This window comes from Dama dama, chromosome 21 (genome assembly GCF_033118175.1).
Source record: "Dama dama isolate Ldn47 chromosome 21, ASM3311817v1, whole genome shotgun sequence".
Classification (NCBI taxonomy): Eukaryota; Metazoa; Chordata; class Mammalia; order Artiodactyla; family Cervidae; genus Dama; species Dama dama.
Window position 1 is genome coordinate 47,991,795 of NC_083701.1, and position 18,601 is coordinate 48,010,395.

General features: G+C 36.8%; 1 protein-coding gene across 8 annotated transcripts in view; it reads left to right on the forward strand.

Moving 5' to 3' along the window:
• TRPS1 (transcriptional repressor GATA binding 1) overlaps window positions 1–11,924 on the forward strand; it is a 264,861-nt gene extending 252,937 nt beyond the window's left edge. For all 8 annotated transcript variants that reach the window (XM_061123577.1, XM_061123582.1, XM_061123583.1 and 5 more), the window contains 2 exons: window positions 6,452–6,574; window positions 10,761–11,924. In XM_061123577.1, the coding sequence (XP_060979560.1) occupies window positions 6,452–6,574; window positions 10,761–11,822 (1,185 nt within the window). In that variant the 3' untranslated portion in view covers window positions 11,823–11,924. The remainder of the gene's footprint in view (window positions 1–6,451; window positions 6,575–10,760) is intronic.
• The last annotated feature ends 6,677 nt before the right edge of the window (window positions 11,925–18,601 follow it).

The window sequence follows — 18,601 nt, forward strand, 5'->3', positions numbered from 1 at the left end:
GTAAACAGGTTATGTTTCCAAACTCTGAGATAAGTGATTATAAGATGGGTGCTTGGCTGAACCTTGTAGAGTCTCTTCAGTTTTCTGGCAAGAAATCTGAGGGCATAGAGGGCTGTTTTAAAGCAGGCATAGACTTGCTATACAGCCCATTTCAACTGATTCTTTGCAATTTTATGTGGAGCAAAAGTCAGCCAAGGTATTGATATCTATTGCTTTCTGTTGGCAAAGCTTTCTCCCTGTTCTTGCTAAAATACTGGCCAGCCTGTGCTTCTGATAAAATTCTGGCTGTGAATTTATTTAGGTGTTCATTGCAAGCCACTGTCTGTTTTAAGTGGTGTTAGGTGTAGCATTCTTTATATTCTGTAGGCTCTGCTGGTGGGTAGTCATAGTCAATTAATTCCTTAATGAGGGTAAGTGGGAGAGAGTGACCTTCTATGTCTCTTGGTGGTCAATAAGAGAGATAATGGCTAAAATATTATTTATCATCTATTCAATAGTTTATTGAACTTCAATTTTATAATGACAGTCATGAACTCATTATTTAGTTTGTATCAGCTCTTTTGGTGGTTGATAGGACATTATTACTGATGAGACAATAAGCAAGTCGTTCTGAAACGACTAGACTATTATCCATTTTTATAAAGGAACACAGAAAGTAAGCCCTCTGATGATTAGATAACTTTCAGCCTTTAAGTGAGATGTATTTGTGGGAGACGCTTCGGTTTCTTCAGAAATGTTTTCATATAATTTGCATGAATTAAACTGTCACTATTCATCAACAGTCTCAGTTTTTATCATGTTAGCTGTATATATCCTATGTTTTTAGAAGATTCTGCTGTGAACAGAGAGATTACAGACCACGCCTGCCACATACTTCACTGTAACTCCGGCTTCTAGCACAGTGCCAGGCACATGGTGGACATTTAATAATTAGTCCCAAAACTGAATTCAATTACACTTACCACTGAAGTCTTATTACTACAAAGTTGTACCAGAAGATTCTATCATAGCCATCTGTACATTTCCCTAAATGAAGTTCTCAAAGGATTCTTGATATAATCAAATACACATAGAATTGTTTAAAGAGTTAAAAATATTTGAGGTGCATCCAGACTAACAGCACGTATATCAAATTTCAAGTTGATTTAATTTAAAATGGCCAAGATATAAAACCATAAAAAATGTGAGTAAATACTCTGCCTATCAAGGCTTGTTATGTAATTACATGGTTTCAGTATGGTTTTTATTCATAGAAAACTATTATAAAGGATCATTTCTGCAGAGATAAACTTCTCCAATGGGGACTTTTAATATCTTGGAGATGAATATCCGTGTCTCTAAATGTTAAACCACTTGAATGAATAATTCAATCAAATTTACTTTTTATTGATCAAATGAAATAAGTTCTGTTAATAATGAAATTTGAAAGCCTTAAAATGTTTGCTTTTGGCTGATCTTCAAATAGTAAGATAAGCTATAAAAATAGCTGAACCAATTTAAAACTTTTGTTCCCATTCTTGTTCTTTTCTGAAGATTCATCTGGGTTTACCAAAATATGTGTCAGCGCTTAACACAGAGGGATCTGTAATTGACTGAGAATTTAAGCCCCCTAAAAGCAAAAATTTGAATCAGAAACTTTGAGAAAAATGTAGTGATCATGATGCCTTAAAGTAGTTAGCTATGAGCCTAAAGACTAGAGGTTTCTTCTGTTAGTTATTTACTCATTACTCTGCTTGGTGCACTCTCCAGCAGGGAAAAGAAAAAAAAATTATATTGGATTTAAAATGTACTTTTATTAAAAGATGGTATGTCATTTTCTGTTTCAAATCCTGGCATGGATGATTGTCCAGATTCATCACCTAACTTGCTGTTGTGAAAATCAGTATGGTGGTTTTTAATACATTTGAAACGTGGGAAGGAAAGAAGTGATCCAAAGAATTCTCAGTAATTGAAAAGCCTTGGAGATGCCGATCATGGGGGCTGGCCTCAGAATTCCTTGCAATGAACTATTCCTATCACCACCCTTCCTTTTTCACACAGGAAATTGCCAGCCAGCAGAAATAACATACAGGCCATACAGATTCGACCTAAAAGTTCGTGGGCAAACTGTTTAAACTTGAAGTTAAATGCAGTCAGTTCCTTGTTGGTTCCAGAATTTCCTCTTTAGACATTTTCCATTGAGGTGACTTTCATGTAGATTTGGGTTTTCTGCTGACCATCCTTCATTCTTGCCCTCCGTTGAAACCACATATAAATAGAAGGTGCACTTAAAGAAGGCCAGGGGCAGAGCATGCTGTGACCATGCATAGCTTTGGATAAGTAAGAGGACAGCTTTCCTTCAGCCTGAAAGGAGGGCCTTTCGGGTACACCTTCATGTTATCCACTAACTGCTTATTCCTATCATTTCCTCTCCCAGAAGTGTCCTTATCCATATCTCTCAATTCTGTCTCCTGCACAAAGTCATGGAGGTTCAAATTATTATTAACTCCTTTTTGAGGGAGGCGGGGCCTCAGTTTCCAGGATCTTGGTTCCGTGGCCAGGGATTGAACCCCGACCCTCAGCAGTGAAAGTACAGAGTCCTCACCACTGGATCACCAGGGAATCCCCTATTATTAACTCTTAAAAGCAGCTTGTAGGAAAAGGAGAAACCATTTTATTATGTAAAACATACACATATACCATCAGCAATGCATGACTCTAATGATGTGTATACAGGAGAGAGGTAGAGCTTCATTCTACCTGCCTTTTATCTTCAGGACTTAGCAGGTACCTGGCTTCAGCTGTTTCTCAAAGAGAAAAAAAAAAAAGCCTGGAACGTAGAATTGGAAAAATTAACTCTCTTGATTTTCTTGTCTCCATCGTCGTTAACCATCTCTGCCCAACTGAAGATGAATTTGTCAATCCAAATGGTAGATATTTCTAGGGAATATTTTTTTAAAACTTTATTTTCAAAAACAGGAGTAATGACTAGTGATAAAAATTATAGCAAGAGAGATGCTTTTCAACTTTATTAATATTTAGCCACTCAAGACAGATAGCACTGTCCTAGGTACTTATTATTTAGACTATTTGATGACTGTTAGGGGACATGATTTCTGTCTTTAACACAGTATAAAGGAGAATGGCAAACTGTTTTAAAACTCTGTTGTGCCTGATAAACTGTGAATGAAATAAGGTCTTTAATGCCTTTCTTTCTCTTTAACAAGCTTGTTTTTAAAAAGTGAGGCAAGGGAGACTTCTATTTTGCTTCCTTTGGCAACAGACTTTTTCTCAGCACTTGATTGGGTTAAGGATGTTGGTGACGTGGAAAAAAATGCCATACTCGGTCCAACTAGGTGACATTATGCATGGTGTGGCTTTCGCTGGGGTCAGGCTGTCATCTGTGATGTGGTTTAGAGAGATGCGTCATGGTCCACGGTTCTGTAGTCACACAGTGAAGGACACTACCCACTTCTCCCACTTACTCTGCTGCTTCCGAAATTTCCAAGTGCATCAAACATAGGGTTCTACAGTGCTTACCAAAGTGATACATTTGTTAGATGGGAGGGAACTAAATGTATGAAATATTTCTCGCCTACCTCCTACTCTCCGCCCCCACACAAGCACGGCTCCTATTGAATTCTAGGTGTGAACACCTAGATATTTCACTCTGACTCAACTTTCCATTCTCATATTTGATAAGAATGACACAAATGAAATGCATGTTCTAATACTCAACCGTATGCTTTAAGCATATCTAAAATGTAAAAGAAGTAGATTAAGGTGATAAGAACGAAACCAAGTATTTTTCTCTTAACAAAAGAAATACAGCTTAATCCTTAATGGATCGATGATGGATCAATAACTTGAGAGCTTACTACACCCCTCACATTGTTTTAATTATACATCCATTTGTCCACATTAATACTCAGAGCAGCTCACACTTTAAAGAGGGGGGCATTTAAGTACTGCTAGGTTAAGTAATTCACTCAAAGTTGTACTCAGCAACTCAAGACAGAGGCATGTTTTGAATGCAAGCTGTCTGTCTCCTAAATCTATTAACCCCCATGCCATACTGACTCCAAATAAGTGAATCCAAATTACTCTTGATGTATTTAAAATAAGATATGGTTTACCTAAAATATACCAGCCTCTATCGGAGCCTAAATGCTGCTTAAAGCAAGATGTGCCTGTGTAAACAAGCACTGTAATTTCAGGATTTTCCCTCGAACTAATGAAGGGCATTTTCTTTGCAAGAGAATTAAGTGCAAAATTGTGCAAGGTTGAAGTGTTCTCTGAAACCAGGATTACACCCACTTTGGCATGCCGCGTCAAGCAGCCAGGACGTAAGGAAAGAAAAGCAGGCTGCAGTGAATGGTTATACATTCAGGTTTGAGCTGCAGCCATATATGTGGGTTAGTTTCCAAATGGACATTTACATTGCCTTTATGTGGATCAAATTGGTGTTTATTTGCCAAACGTGTTATTTAGATCTCGGGGAAAAGACAGCATGGCCCCAGGGAAGTTTCACAATTATAACCTAACTAGGCTCCCCAGCTTACCTCGAATAAAGGGGGCCCCAGAGTGTTTGATAAACACAAGCTCTAATAGTTCACTGATTTGAGGGAAATAGCAGTTTGTCCTTTTGCAGTAGGTCCCTATTGGGACTTTGAGGACCAGTATCCAGCGTTTTGCTCTGAGACTGAGAAATTTATTATACACTCCTGGTCCTGATTTGGGGGGTCGGGGGAGTAAGGAGAAAAGGGGAGCCAGAGATTATCTTTGTGAAAAATCTAGCTTTTATTACATCACCTGAAGTAGCACAACCTGCTACACTAATGAAATTGTGTTCTTGGTTGAAAAGGGCAATTGTTAGCCTGACTTTGTGCTCACTAAAAACATTCCCCCAATCTTGTTAAATTATTGCTCTCATTTCAGATTTTTATAGCTATGCAACTTACCAGTCCTCATTTCTTTACGTTTCATTCATTTTCCTTGTATTGATGATTAATGGAGGATGTCGAATGTTAGAGTGAGCAGGCATCAGCAATTGCAAGATCATAATTAGTTTAGCTGACGAGGGCCTCTGATAGCACTTGCATCTGGATGGAAAAATTACCCTATAGGGAACTGGCTGCTCACCAGGTCTTTTTAGTGATACATTGTGAAACACCCGATGAATCAAATGCCCTTTCAATGCCAAGAAAGTGTTCCAGTCTTGAAGCCAAAATTATGTCTGCAGAAAGCTTTCCATTTGAAATGTATCAGAGTACAATTATAACCATTGTATTTTCTTGGCAGGGATACCCCTCGTCTACAGTATGGACTCGAGTTAAATAAATTGCCTAAATTTTATGAATCCCTGAAATTTTGACTTATAGTGTTTGTAATTTTAAATTTATCACAAAATTGGGTTCCAGCAAGACTTTTTCCACTCCTTATCTAACATGCATATTTTATCATTAAAGGCTTTGCTTCCTAGAGAAAAGAGAGCAGAGTTGCAATTCAGGCTGTCTTTTTTTTTTTTTTTCCTTCTTCTTCTTCAGCCAGAGTTCCATTTCCTGCCTGTTAGTATTTGTGCCTATGAACACAGCCTGACTTTTGTTTCAATGAGAAGTTTAATGGAATCATTACTTGATAACAAGAATGGGACAAGCAATGCTAATGATCTACTTTTAAATATTCTTGGGTTATTTTTCAATCTGGTGATTAGAGAATTCAGTCCACTAAAATCCATTTGTGTTCAGAAAACGCTTGTGATTTCCAAGTCTGAGTCAAATAAAATAAATAAATAGCCATTGATGGGACTATGTTGTCTGTCTTAAGCACGCCCCTCATAAGGATTCTCATTAGTAATACTGTACTTCTAGTTGGCAGGAGTTTCTTCTGTTCCTCTCAGATTTGGGAGATAGAGGGTGTCTCTTTCAGATTTTACAGTTGCAAATGAAAAATTAGAACTAAGTGTCTTATTAGTGTCTTAATACTTATGTTACATGAATGACATCCAGAAAGACATGCATCAGGTTTAATTGTAACTGGTTTACATGCTGCACTTATTCCAAGTTTGACTATATTTTGAAGCTCAGGTAGCCTGGGCTCCTCTTTTTCCAAAATATATTAAACATATTGCCATGCTCTGTCTTTTGACTTTTGACACTTTTAAAAGGTATATTTTAGGGTTCAGCATTTAGGAGCCATCATTAAGGGCACAAAACCCAAAGTTCAAAAAGTTAAAGCTGTTTCTGTGAAAAGCCTTTGGTGTTGCACACACCTCATCCATCACTGTAGGGTTAATTATAATGAAAATCAGTGGTGCCTATTAAACACAATTGAACCTGACCTCATTATGGGCAGTGTGGTTTTATACTGTCATTGTTGCTAGTCTAAAGACAAAACTCCTGGGTTGATTTGGTCCAACTCCACTGATCATGTGACTCACCTCTGACCTTGTATTTTTTTTTCCCCATTTCAGAGGCGCAGAGGCTCGGGTGTTTTTTGTGCCAATTGCTTGACCACAAAGACCTCTCTCTGGCGAAAGAATGCAAATGGCGGATATGTATGCAATGCGTGTGGTCTCTACCAGAAGCTTCACTCGGTAAGAACTTGTTAGACTGTTTCAGGAAAAGCTTTATAAAACAGCCTGGTCTGTGGTGTGATAAGTACCATTCCCTGGCTTGCGGTGCCTGCCCCTGCAGAGTTTAATCCAGTTGCTTTGAGCGCACTTGTGATTTATGGTGGACCGGCCTTAGATGTTATGGGGAGATTCATGTGAGATCATTACTAATGCATTATGTTTCTTTTGATATAAAAGAGGAAAATGATTGATTTCTGGGAACTTCACATAACCGATATGTGAATGAGTGGGTATCAGAATTCAGTGACATTAATTTAGGTAGAAAGGAGAAACTTTTAAAGCTCAAAAGTACATAAATTTTAAAAAAAAAAGGCAAGAAGACTCTTCATTGTTCAGTATAAAATATAGGGCAAGGGAAAAAATGCTTCTTTTACAGTCTACTTTTGGAATTTGCAAGTGTCATCTAGGCTGGAAGTAGGACAAGTTCAGAAGAGTGGTTCTTACTGGGACCAAGATGCCAGGTGACTCTCTCCAGGGCTTCCTGGTATCTGAGTGAGGGCTTAAGGAGCACACAGCAGAACAGAGGAAGGTGCAGAAATGCTCTGTGTCTTAAGATCTCTGGCTGGCTAGATTCTATGACTCTCTGAGCTATGTCAGTTATTTCTAATCAAATTTTATGTAGAATCTTATAATATTTAAACTTACAAATCTCCTATCTTTATATGCATTTGACTTCCTGAAAGATTTTTTTGATTTTTTTTTTTTTCCTTTTTGGTTTAGAAAGTTTAGGGACTTCCCTGGTGGGCCAGTGGTTAAGACTTTGCCTTCCAATGCCAGGGGTGCAGGTTCATTCCCTGGTCAGGGAACTAAGATCCCACTACCTTTCAGCAGCCAAAAAACCAAAACATAAAACAGAAACAATGTTGTAACAAATTCAATAAAGTCTTTAAAAATGGTCCACATCCCAAAAAAAAAAAAAAAATCTTTAAAAAAAAGAAAGTTTATCTGCTGACCAAAGCTACCTTTAAAAATAGGAATGCCCCATCTAGTAAGCAAAAATCTGTTTCCTTCTGCCTTTTGCATTTTGTTTGGCCTTTTACCACAGCTCTTAGCACCAGTCAGTGAATAGAATGCAGCTACGGGGAATACAATTTTAGATAAAATGTCCTCCTAAATGGACCACTGGAAGCACTCTTTTAAAAAATGCATACTGCCAACAAGACTAATTGGTAGTAAACTGTAAAAACCTTAGTTATTAGCATGTAGCTAGTAGAAGGAATCTCCACCTACCACCATCACCTTACTTTTTTTAAGCCTTCACCATTTAAGCAAGCAATAAGCTTCCATTTAATGAGTACTGACATTAATGATTTTAATTGAATGCTGTCCAATCAAAGGCCAAATATTAATTAAACTACTGCTCTTCCAGGTTATGGTAATTTAACAACTGCAATATAAATGAAAAAAATTTTAACAATTATTTTAATATTCATCTCTCCAGAGATGTTTTTGATTTTGAAGGTTTTTTTAAAATCATAAATTTCCTATACTTCTACTCCATGAATTCCATGGCCCTACATGCTCTTAGTTCTTATACATTTGTGCATAATAATTCTCTGATGTCTCTTTTATGGGCTGTAATTCCTTTACCTGTCACTTAAATATTGGTCTTCTTTAGGATTCTAAAACAGACACTATATTTCTTCCACTCTTTATTCTACAGGATAAAACTCTTCATTCCCTTGCATTTTCCCATCAACTCCATATATTTACATTTTTTATAAATATAACCTTTATGTACAATGCAATGCACAGATCTAATATATAGTGTTCAGTGAGTTTTAATAGTCTCATGTTAATCAAAATATAAAATAGCATGTTTATCTTAGAAAGTTATCATGTAGCTGTTTTAAAATATACTATGTGTTAAAATATTGAATTGAATTTAAATATTATAATTAAATACAAGTTTTAAAATATTTCAAAATTTGTGAAATTACCTAAAGCAGTGCTTAGAGGAATATTTTCAGCATTAAATGCTTATATTCAAAAAGAAGGGTAGAGATTAAATATGTATGTTTGAAATATGAGATCTTTATAAATCTGAAATTCTGAACAAAGTAAATGAACAAGGACTATCCAGGGGACCTGACATTTTCATTCTAAAACCAGTAATTTGATGTTCAATAACAAGTGCGTTCTCCTTTTTTCTTTAAAATATCTTTGTGACAATAAAAACACTCCAAAAGGATTTGTATTTTGTTTAACACTTAAAAGATACTCTCTTGCATTAAGGTACATCATTTCCAGATATAATTCACAAATTACATATTGTTCATGTTCATATTTTATGTAGAGATTATTTCCTGATTTCAGTAATCTTTTAGAAAAAATCAGATTTTAGCCTATTTAAAGATTCTTTAAATTTTTAATTTGTAAATATGCATTCACTTATTAAACATATTCTCTTGAATTTATAAATGAAAGTTAAAGCTCCTACTGCAAGTAAAGTTTTTATTATAGTCTTATCTATGGATTTTAGTCATGTAATATAAACACCTGTTGAACATGTACATAAATACCAGTCATATCACACTTAAGCTGGGTGAAAGTCTGCATTCTATTTAAGTACAGAGTAGAATGACAGATAGGATATTTGAAGCAAGCCTACAAATAAATTTAGATTTTCAACAGAAAACAAATGCTTCACCTGTTAACAGGTAAAATCTTGCTTAATAGTAAGTACTTATATAATTAGTGGAAAAGAAATGAAAGTAGGAGATTTATTAAAAAAAAAAAAAAGAAGAAGAAAAGACAGTCTCTCACTGGCTATGGCTTTGATCCTGAAGAATTCCACGGTCAGAGGAGCCTGGCAGGCTACAGTCTGTGGAGTCACAAAGAGTCAGACACAGCTGAGCAACTGTTGGGCTTCCCTGGTGGCCCTGATTGAAAAGAATCTGCCTGCAATGCAGGAGAACCATGTTCAATCCCTGGGTTGGGAAGATCCTCCAGAGAAGGAAATGGCCTACCCACTGCAGTATTCTTGCCTAGAGAATCCCATGGACAGAGGAGCCTGGCAGACTACAGTCCATGGGATCAGAAAGATTCGGACATGGCTGAGCAACTAACAATTTTACTTTCACTTCACTTGATATGCTTCCTTAGAGTTCTGTCAGTTTGCCTTTGATTGTTTATATTCTGATGTTTAATATTGTATATCCACACTTGCAGTTATTTAAGAGAATGTGTGTATTAGTCATCTGGGCCTGACATAACAAACTACCATAAACTGGATGGCTTAAAGTACAGACATTTATTTTCACAGTTCTAGAGGCCGGCAGTCTGAGATCTGGGTGCCACTGTGGTTGGGTTCTGGTGAGAGCTCTCTTCCTGGCTTGTAGAAGGCTGCCTTTACTCTATGTCCTCATTTAATCTTGTGTGTTAATCACTCAGTTGTGTACGACTCTTTATGACCCCATGGACTGTAGATTCTGCCAGGTTCCTCTCTCCATGGGATTGTCCAAGAATACTGGAGTGGATAGCCATTCCCTTCTCCAGGGGATCTTCCCAACTCAGGGATTGAACCCAGGTCTCCAACATTGCAGACAGATTCTTTACTATCTGAGCTACCAGGAAAGCCCTCACTTAACCTTATTTACCTCCTAAAGACCTTATCTTCAGATACAGTCACACTGCATGGTTAGAGATTCAGTCTATGAATTGGAAGGGAGTATCTGGGGGATGGGGAGGAAGACATAGTTCAGTCTACAGCCTTGTATTATTTTTCCACAGTTGTCATCAAAACCGATCTCCTATGTTACTGTTGACGTCTTCTTGCTGCATGACTCAAAAGTTGAGAAATCTTTCAGAGAAATCACATTTCTTTGACTAACTTTCTACATCGTTTTATCACAAAATAATGCAGTTCCAAAGTCTGTTGAGTTTGGAAAGGCTGTTTTCAAGTAGATTAAAGTTTTTCAGCTCTCTCTGTAAAGATGGGCATGATTTAATTAGGGTAAAAGAGTGTGCTTTGGTTCTGTCCTCTGATCCTGCTCAGGGCAAAAGGAGGAGATTTAGTAAATCTATAACATAAAGCCTATCTTTGCTTTGAACTTGAACATGGTTTATATTTGTGAGGAATTGTTAATGCATTTTAATGTATTTTTTAATGTTTTCCTTTTATGTATTGTGTGTGTGTTCCCTGCAGACTCCCAGGCCTTTAAACATCATTAAACAAAACAACGGTGAGCAGATTATTAGGAGAAGAACAAGAAAGCGCCTTAACCCAGAGGCACTTCAGGCCGAGCAGCTCAACAAACAGCAGAGGGCGGGCAGTGAGGAGCAGGTCAACGGCAGCCCCTTAGAGAGGCGGTCGGAAGATCACTTAACTGAAGGTCACCAGAGAGAAATTCCACTCCCCAGCCTGAGTAAATACGAAGCCCAGGGTTCATTGACTAAAAGCCATTCTGCTCAGCAGCCAGTCCTGGTCAGCCAAACTCTGGATATTCACAAAAGAATGCAACCTTTGCACATTCAGATAAAAAGTCCTCAGGAAAGTACTGGAGACCCAGGAAACAGTTCATCCGTATCTGAAGGGAAAGGAAGTTCTGAGAGAGGCAGTCCCATAGAAAAGTACATGAGACCCGCGAAGCACCCAAATTATTCACCACCAGGCAGCCCTATTGAAAAGTACCAGTATCCCCTTTTCGGACTTCCCTTTGTACATAATGACTTCCAGAGTGAAGCTGATTGGCTGCGGTTCTGGAGTAAATATAAGCTCTCCGTTCCTGGGAATCCGCACTACTTGAGTCATGTGCCTGGCCTACCAAATCCTTGCCAAAACTATGTGCCTTATCCCACCTTCAATCTGCCTCCTCATTTTTCAGCTGTTGGATCAGACAATGACATTCCTCTAGATTTGGCGATCAAGCATTCCAGACCTGGGCCAACTGCGAATGGTGCCTCCAAGGAGAAAACGAAGGCACCGTCAAATGTAAAAAATGAAGGTCCCTTGAATGTAGTAAAAACAGAGAAAGTTGATAGAAGTACTCAAGATGAACTTTCAACAAAATGTGTGCACTGTGGCATTGTCTTTCTGGATGAAGTGATGTATGCTTTGCATATGAGTTGCCATGGTGACAGTGGACCTTTCCAGTGCAGCATATGCCAGCATCTTTGCACGGACAAATATGACTTCACAACTCATATCCAGAGGGGCCTGCATAGGAACAATGCACAAGTGGAAAAAAATGGAAAACCTAAAGAGTAAAACCTTAGCACTTAGCACAATTAAATAGAAATAGGTTTTCTTGATGGGAATTCAATAGCTTGTAATGTCTTATGAAGACCTATTAAAAAAATACTTCATAGAGCCTGCCTTATCCAACATGAAATTCCCTTCTTTTATTATTCTTTCTTTTGATGAGTAGGTTACCAAGATTAAAAAGTGAGACAAATGTTCAGTGAGAAAAAAAAGAAAGGAAGATGGTTAATCGTCCTGCTTTAGAACCTAGTAAGTCAAAACCGTCTTGGTGAATGTGTACTGTGGAAACTATCCATAAGAAGTATCACCAGACTATAATTATGATATTTGTATAGAAAGAGATCAAAGCTGTTTAGAATTTGGAAGGGTTTACATATTATGATCCTAAAGCAGTATTGGGCTGGCCATTGGCCCATTTATTCAAAAACCCATAAATTATTGCCTCAGTTTCGAAGTATCATGAAATCCTAGGCAGATGAGGAGAAATTTAATCTCCAGGGCAGTGAAAGGAAAATGGCGCCCTCTTAGACGAGAATCCTCTCATAGATCACGTTTCAAATTTAGACCTAGAAATGCGAGCTGTGGTTAGGCTTGGGGAGAGAGCAGCGGGAAGAGTGACAGATGGTGGCACGATGATTTTGGCCAGCCCTGCCTGTACATACACATGCACACCCTCTCTGATATTTTTGTCCTTTAGATGTTCACTTACTCCTTTCAAAACTAGTCCTCTTGTTTGCGATTTAGGTTCATTTTGTCCAAATACATATGCATTTTTAAAAAACAATGTCCTCAGTGCTACGTAGTAACTTTATTTCAGCCAGATCATTCTTTCTTGTATGTGATGAACCAGTTTGGGTTTGTTTTCTAAGCTTCCTTTGGGTCACTAATCTCATTTGGCATGTTCTAACTAAAGGGATCCCCTCAGTTCAAAAGACTAGATGGATACAAAAGTTCAGACCATGGCATTCATTGATTCAGAACACATGGTATTTCTCCACAAGGTAACCTGCTGTATTTATTTATTTTCTTTTGGTTTAAGTATAATTTCCAAACTTTGTGGTCAGGCAGCGTCTAAGGTTACGTTACCACAGGCTGACAGTTGGTATATGTACCAATCAATTCCTCCATTAGATTTATACAGGTTTAGTTAAGTAGCATTAAATAGGATTCTTAGAAGTATGTTCTTCATAGTACTTTTAATACTTAAGGCTTTGTAAAACTATCCATGAAGGGAAAGCCTCAGCATAACTGCTCAGGGAAATAGGGCTAAATAACTGAACATTAAATAATTGGTTAAAGGTGCTGTTAGTCGAGCCTCCAATGCTTGCTACACGGATGTATGTACAAGGACTGACTTTAATAATTTGCATTATATTGTCCCAACCAGTAGTTTATTTTTTGCCACGGAGATGTAGAAGATATTACAAGCTACTGGATGCACTGTCAGATTAACTTATTTCATTAAAGAAGTTGGGAGAACAAATAGGAAAAAAAAAAAACCTTATTTTTCTAGTAAATATTAATGTATTACATTTCAAATAATGGTGCCTGACATATTGAATAATTATTTTCTACAGTGTACGTATGCAACAAAGATATTCCATCATGCATTAGAGTCTGTTCTGACTCTGCCTAGCTGTTTACATTTGCAAATGTAGCAAACAAGGTAATGAAGCAACTATTTCTATTGCGGTAGATAACTTTTGTGTGTGTGTGTGTGTGTGCATTAAAATTGTAAACGGTAACATGAAACAAATGAAAGTTCTTGATATAATGGTATGGAAAACCAGAAGGAAATGAAAATATTTTTATGCCTACTTAGGAAAAAAGGGTAGCACTATTCATTCCAAGTACTTTTTTTTTTAATTTTTAAGCTCTTAACTCACATTGTTATGCTTAAAATGATAAACATATATCCTCTTTTTATTGCTTTGTCTATGTTTCAGATGAAACATTTCAGAAATTATTTTGATAAGTGCTGCTGGAATCTGCAGCACTGATGTTTTTATTGCATTCTGTAGTCGCATTTGCACTCCATTTTTACATTAATTCGCAGTTGCTTTGTATTGTTTTGTTTGGGTTTTGTTTCTTTTTCCCAGTGCCAGGTCTTCGTTTCTTCAAGTTGGATGGCAGGTAGAGTTCAACCAGTTTGTGACTGTTGCAGTGAATGAAGTTCAAACTGTCTTTCTGATGCTGTGTTGTCATTTCCATTCTTGCATTTTTGTTTTCATGTAAAAAAAAAAAAGAGAGAAAGAGAGAAAGAAATCAGGACTAAGCCTTTTGCTTCAGTTTCATTTTTAAAGGGTTGTTTTCTGATCTCACCTGTCAAGTAGCTCTAATATAATTCATATGAACTGAGATAAAGAGGTGAAATGAGGGGCTTTGACATTCAAATTATGTGATGTCATTTATCTTCCTTTGGAATTTTGATGAATGCATCTCAAAATGTACAGGCAGATTGGAGAGGTGGCAATTAAAGATCTAAAGAGGAGATTTCCCAAACAACAAAACAGTATTTAATTTTCTCAGTGAAAGGACTAGAAACAAAGTGCACTGTGGCGGTCCTCAAGCACCATGATGTGTGAACTGCTCAAATTAGGAAATATTCGAAGTTTGGTTACTTGGGCAATAGTACAGGTATGGCTTTTTGGGCAAAACTACTATTTAAGCAGTTTCTCCAGTGTATCAGACACAAGTATGTTGTTCTTTCTTGGCATATATGTCTCTTTATTTCATCATTTTTTTTTTCCTCAGACACACAAGTAGTAATGGTTAGCATTGGAAATACATATCACTATTCTTGGAATATTTATGGTCAGTCTACTGTAGGTAGAATATTCTTAGATAGCATTGTCAATAGATCTTATTCTGTATTCTTTTTATTATTGATTATTTTATTTTCATTTATTTCTTTTTCATATTTTGATGGAGAAGAGGTTGGGCTATGAAAAACAATGAAAATTTATCAAAACACTAAAAGACCCTCTTTTTTTTTTTGACTTTTGAAAGCCTTTGTCCTAGCTCTCAAAATACATTTTTACAAAATTGATTGATTGGTATCTTTATTTTTATTTGGGTTTAGGATTTCTGAACTATTTTGTCTTAAATTGTGATTTTAAATGAGCTATTTAGATACCTAAAAGCTTTTTTTTAAGGATTCTCAAGATGACTTAGGAATTTCCCTTCTTGGAAAAGGCTTTCCCTATGATAAAAAACTATACGCTAGGTAAAATTGTATGTCATTTTAAAAACATGTCTTTTTAAAGTGTATGTCCAGATTCTGAATTGGGCTTTGGATCAAACTTTAAGCCAGGACCAGCTCATGCATTCTCATTCTCCTTTTTCTCACTCTTTCTCTCTTCATCTCTCACCCATATATTCATATTGTTGTTTGGGATAGAAGAATCTTAAAGAGCCAGCCCACCTCAGAAGATTGTGGATTGAGAGACGCTACACTGAGTCCATGAAAAAGGATGGAGCTCTCGTGGTTAATGTGTTAACTCTGTAGTTCAAAGGAAAAGAGTGTTCCCATTCTTTCTACATGACATATTGAGATGTTCTTTTAAAAAATCAACTTTTAAGATAATGATGTTTTCTTCTAAACTGTTCTCTTTTAGTAAAGGTAGGTTTTAGAAAACAAGCATGGGGATTTTTTTTTCTAAGGTAATATTAATGAGAAGAGGAGAAAAAGTGATTATCTTTAACAGCTCTTTGTTGAAGCCTGTGGTAGCACATTATGTTTATGATTGCACATGTGCACATAATCTATGATGATCCAATGCAAATACAGCTCCCAAAATATTAAATGTATATGTTTTTAAATGCCTGAGGGTATACATTTTTCTTAATTAATTGAAGAGTATCGATACTGCTACTAAAGTAATGATTAGCCTCCTGCTGTGTGGCTGCGAAACATCAAAGGTGACCTGTCTTAAGACCTCTGAACCGCCTGCCTGTTTAGTTCGTGAACATGAACATCATTCTAGAGGGGGAAGATCAAACATCCCGTGGTAGTAAAGAAGCTGACGGTCAGCTTCTGAGCTGTATGCCAGCTTTTTGCTTAAAGTTTACTTTGAGCTCACAGCTTTCTGTCTTTGGGTTGAGAACCATGGCAAAAAAATAAAAGCAAGGCATCTTTTGTGATCAAGTAAGTGAAAGCTTGCTGACTGTCCTAGATCACAGGAGAAAACGGAAGAATGAAATCAAATCCAAATATGAGACTAAAGATGCTAACCAAAGGTAGGTACTAAGTGGAATTCTATCAGCAGGCCACTATAAATGAGAAGAGGATAGAGAGACATGTACCAGGACTTTGAAGGGCTGTGTTATTTTCCCAAAGAAAGACTTGGCCAAGGGCAGAAGCCATGGCTTCATTGCAGAGCACTTGCTGTGGGTTTTCCATTAGCATTTCACCGCCATTGGACACACGTGTTCCTGCTAACCATCAGTGGTTTAGAAAGTATCCACAGTTATCTGCAGTAATTAGGACCTCCGGAAGATGCTAGGGTTGAAGTGTGTCAAGTCAGGGATAAAGAAAATGTGAAATTCAAATTGGTCCACACATGGAAACTGGATAATGTATCCTAACGTGTTGTTCTCTTGAAGGGAAAAGTAGAGCTAAAAACTTCACTCCATCCTTCATCAGAGAAAATGGTCCTTCAAGACCCATGAGTCCCAAAACTGGATCCTGATTTTTACGCCTGGATTTTTGTTCATGATATGACCTGCAGCAAATCACTTTTTTTCTTTTTGTGCCTCAGGTTCCTCACCTGTAAAATGGAAAAAATATATTAATAATAATAATATTAATAATAATAATAATAATGGTAATGTAGTACTTGTTTGTAAAGCACTTTGAGACCCTTGATTGAAAGGCACCGTGAGAATGCCAAGTATTATTATATGGCCAAGGAGCTTATTTAAACTCTCAGTTCCCAAGGGCCAAGAAAGGTTGGGGTCATTTTTTTAAAGATGAGCTGTAAATATCATAATCAGGCAGCCTATTGTGTTGACTATGAAGAGGCAAAATTGTTACAAGGCTGATAAAACCATAGTTTCTTAATGGCTACCAACAAGGCAAATATCACAATAAGAAATGCCAAATTCTTTAAGGTGACAACGTGAATAATTGGGGGGGGGGGTGGGATGGGGATGGGAAGCATCTCAATAATGCCAATGTAAAATTCACTTATAGCAATATTCACCAGCAGAAAATGTCTTTCAGACGGAATGATTTCATGTTGCTAAGAAAAAATTCAATTTGTAGTCCTGATTTGAATATTAGAATGTTGGCTATAATAGCTCTGTTCTTACAACACATGGAATTTTTTTTGTTTTATTTAATTTTGTTTTCATAGTGCATGTTCATTTCTACTCACAAACATGTTCTTGGTGTATTTCTTATGCAAACAATCTTCAGGCAGCAAAGATGTCTGTTACATCTAAACTTGAATAATAAAGTTTTACCACCAGTTATACATGATGGTGTTGGTATGGTTTATATGGATTCACTTTCATCCATGTAGCAATGGGAAATGCAGACTGTTGTAACATATAAACAAGGCTCTGATGAATTGAGATGGTGAATTCAAGTCACCATTTAAAAAAAAATATGAATAAGATTGAAAAAACCTGGATTCTCTCAACTTGTTTTGTTCTGCTTTGCTTTTTTTTTTTTTTTTCTCTTAACCTATCAATCTCTTATTGATAGATTTTGTGTAAAAAAATTATACAAGTTTCTTTAGGAAGATTAACAATAAAAATCATGTTTATTTCAAAAACATTTATTGAGTATCACGTATTGAGTGTTGAGTACTGGATAATGATAATGTTATAATATGTAAAAAATCCTGCTTTTGAAGTCTTAACTTTGAATACAATTTAGTATACCCATGAATATGATATAAAGATCCTGATAAAATCATCTCGTGAAATTTATATTAATGTATTATATACCTTATGTGTTGGCTTAAGATGAAATTAATCAGAGAGATTTCCTGAAGGTGGATTTTGAAAGAGGCAAGAGGCAGAAGAAAGCCAGGTAGGCAAAGAAGACTCACCCAAATGTTTATGACCAGAAGGAAAAAAGCAAAGAGGACAAGACGTGAAATATATAAAGAACTCCTTGCTTCAGAAGATTTGTTTTGAAAATTTCAAGTTAATTACTGTCTACCCTCCTAGCACAAATCTTCACGTCTCATTTTTTTGTGAATCTAAATTAACAAATCCTTTATTTTTTTTTTCTAGCGCTCTCTCTTCTCCCCTGCTTTGAAAACAGCAGAATAAAGGCTTTGAGGCTCTGATCATAATGGTAATAAACTTGTTTCACAGCTGGAGGCAACATTCTGTAGATAAGTGTAGTAAAAACACTTAATGTGATTTCTTTTCCTTATATAGAATTTGATGCTTCTCTGGGGAGAACTATGCAGATAAAGTTAAATACACTCTGTTCTCACCCAGGACGGTCAGAATCCCACTCAAGCAGAACTATGTGCCCATCAGCTCTTTACCCTTGTTTGAGGGGAGGGAAGAAGAGTGAGTCAGCGTGGACAGCCCTTCCTTCCCTTTTGGTCTCCCATCTCTCAGACGGTGGGGCTGGTCACATCAGAAACATGGGGCACAAAAGGAGCAGTTAAATGGCCTGTGAGGGCGAAACCAGCTGGAGGATACTTCAGGAAACATAGGGCTATATGTTATGTGTGTGCTAAGTCTTTTTGGTCATGCCTGAATCTTTACGACCCTATGGAGTTGGACATGACTTAGCAACTAAATATATTGTTGTTTAG